The sequence below is a fragment of the Etheostoma cragini genome, unplaced genomic scaffold, assembly GCF_013103735.1.
Source record: "Etheostoma cragini isolate CJK2018 unplaced genomic scaffold, CSU_Ecrag_1.0 ScbMSFa_4146, whole genome shotgun sequence".
Taxonomy (NCBI): domain Eukaryota; kingdom Metazoa; phylum Chordata; class Actinopteri; order Perciformes; family Percidae; genus Etheostoma; species Etheostoma cragini.
The window spans coordinates 1-1,592 of NW_023268488.1; the positions used below are offsets into that span (position 1 = coordinate 1).

At 47.2% G+C, this 1,592-nt stretch overlaps 1 protein-coding gene across 1 annotated transcript; it reads right to left on the bottom strand.

Annotated features, from left to right (window-relative positions):
* Positions 1 to 13: 13 nt before the first annotated feature.
* LOC117941068 (pro-opiomelanocortin-like) lies at positions 14 to 442 on the bottom strand (the record flags this gene model as incomplete). The annotated part of the gene is made up of 1 exon (XM_034866162.1): positions 14 to 442. A coding segment is annotated over one exon (429 nt), but the record flags the coding sequence as incomplete, so codon positions are not given.
* Positions 443 to 1,592: the final 1,150 nt, after the last annotated feature.

Consider the following 1,592-nt stretch of genomic DNA (forward strand, 5'->3'; position numbering starts at 1 on the left):
TGGTCGGAGACGCTCACTTCCGCCGCCGTCCGTCCCTGTTGATGACGTTCCTGAAGAGCGTGAGCAGCGGCCGCTGGCTGCGTCCGTCCCAGCTCTTCATGAAGCCGCCGTAGCGCTTGTTGCCGGACGCCGCGTCCTTTCTCTCCGCCTCTTCTTCTTCTTCTTCTTCTTCTTCCTCCTCCATCACTTCCTGTTCCTCCTGCGCCCGCCGGCGCATGTCCCCTGGGAACGTCCCGGCGTCCCCCACGGCGTTGGACGTGTAGACTTTGACCGGGCGGCGTTTCCGTCCCGCGGGCTTCCCCCAGCGGAAGTGCTCCATGGAGTAGGACCGCTTGGACGAGGACGGGTCGGAGGGAGGGGGGGGGTGGGCGTGGGCGTGGGCGTTGCCGGGGACGACGGGCGTCTCCGCGGTGAGGTCGGAGCGACACAGCTGGATGCAGTCCTGGGGGGGACGGAGGGGACGAGGGGGACGAGGGGGGACGAGGGGACGGAGGGGGACGAGGGGGGACGGGGGGGGACGGAGGGGACGAGGGGGACGGGGGGGGACGGAGGGGGACGGGGGGGAGGAGGGGGACGGAGGGGGACGGGGGGGGAGGGGACAGGAAATGGTTTGGGTTAGGGTCTTAGTAAAAACTGAGAAAACATTTTGTCTCTCTGTGTGTGTGTGTGTGTGTGTGTGTGTGTGTGTGTTAGTGTGTGTGTGTAATATATATTTAAATATTTAATTTATCTCTTTGAAAAGAGAAGATTAAAATCAGATTAAAATGAAATTATTATATATATGTTATATTATCTATTTTATATTCACATTATTCTGTATATTATATTTTATGAAATATTTAACTTTGATGTGTTTGTGTAGATTTTATTTCTAAGTTTCATTTTAAATCTGATTTTTGCCCCAAAAGTCTGATTATTTGCCCTAATTGTGACATTATTTCCCAACTCATTTGCATATTAATGTAATAATAATAATTAATAATTAATGTTTTATAAATTTAGCTTTTTAGTCACGTTAAAAACACGCAAAGATGAGTACAAGATGCTTTAAAAAGGAATATATTAAATAATATATAATGAATGTTCTCACCCTCCTGTCCCGTCTCCTCTTCTTCTTCTTCTGGTGCTGCTGCCTCTTCTTCTTCTTCTTCTCTTGTTTCTCAATGTTCGACCGTCGGATGAAGGTTTTTGTCGTTTCTCTCTTCTTCTGTTGTTGTCACGACTTTTATACTCCGTCAGCCAAGGACACACACGCACACAGACACACAGACACACAGACACACAAACACACACACACAATCAATGAAACCTCCTCCCACTCAGTCTTCTTCTTCTTGTTATTTGTTCGTTTCCACTTTTGACTTTTTATCAAAACAAAGATTTATTATTTATTAAAACAACTTTATAATGTTACACACACACACACACATACACACATACACACATACACACACACACACACACAGAGACACACACACACTCACTCACACACAAACATACACACATACACACTCACATATTTACATACACACACACACACACACAGACACAGGCACAAACATACACACACACTCACACACAAACATACACAC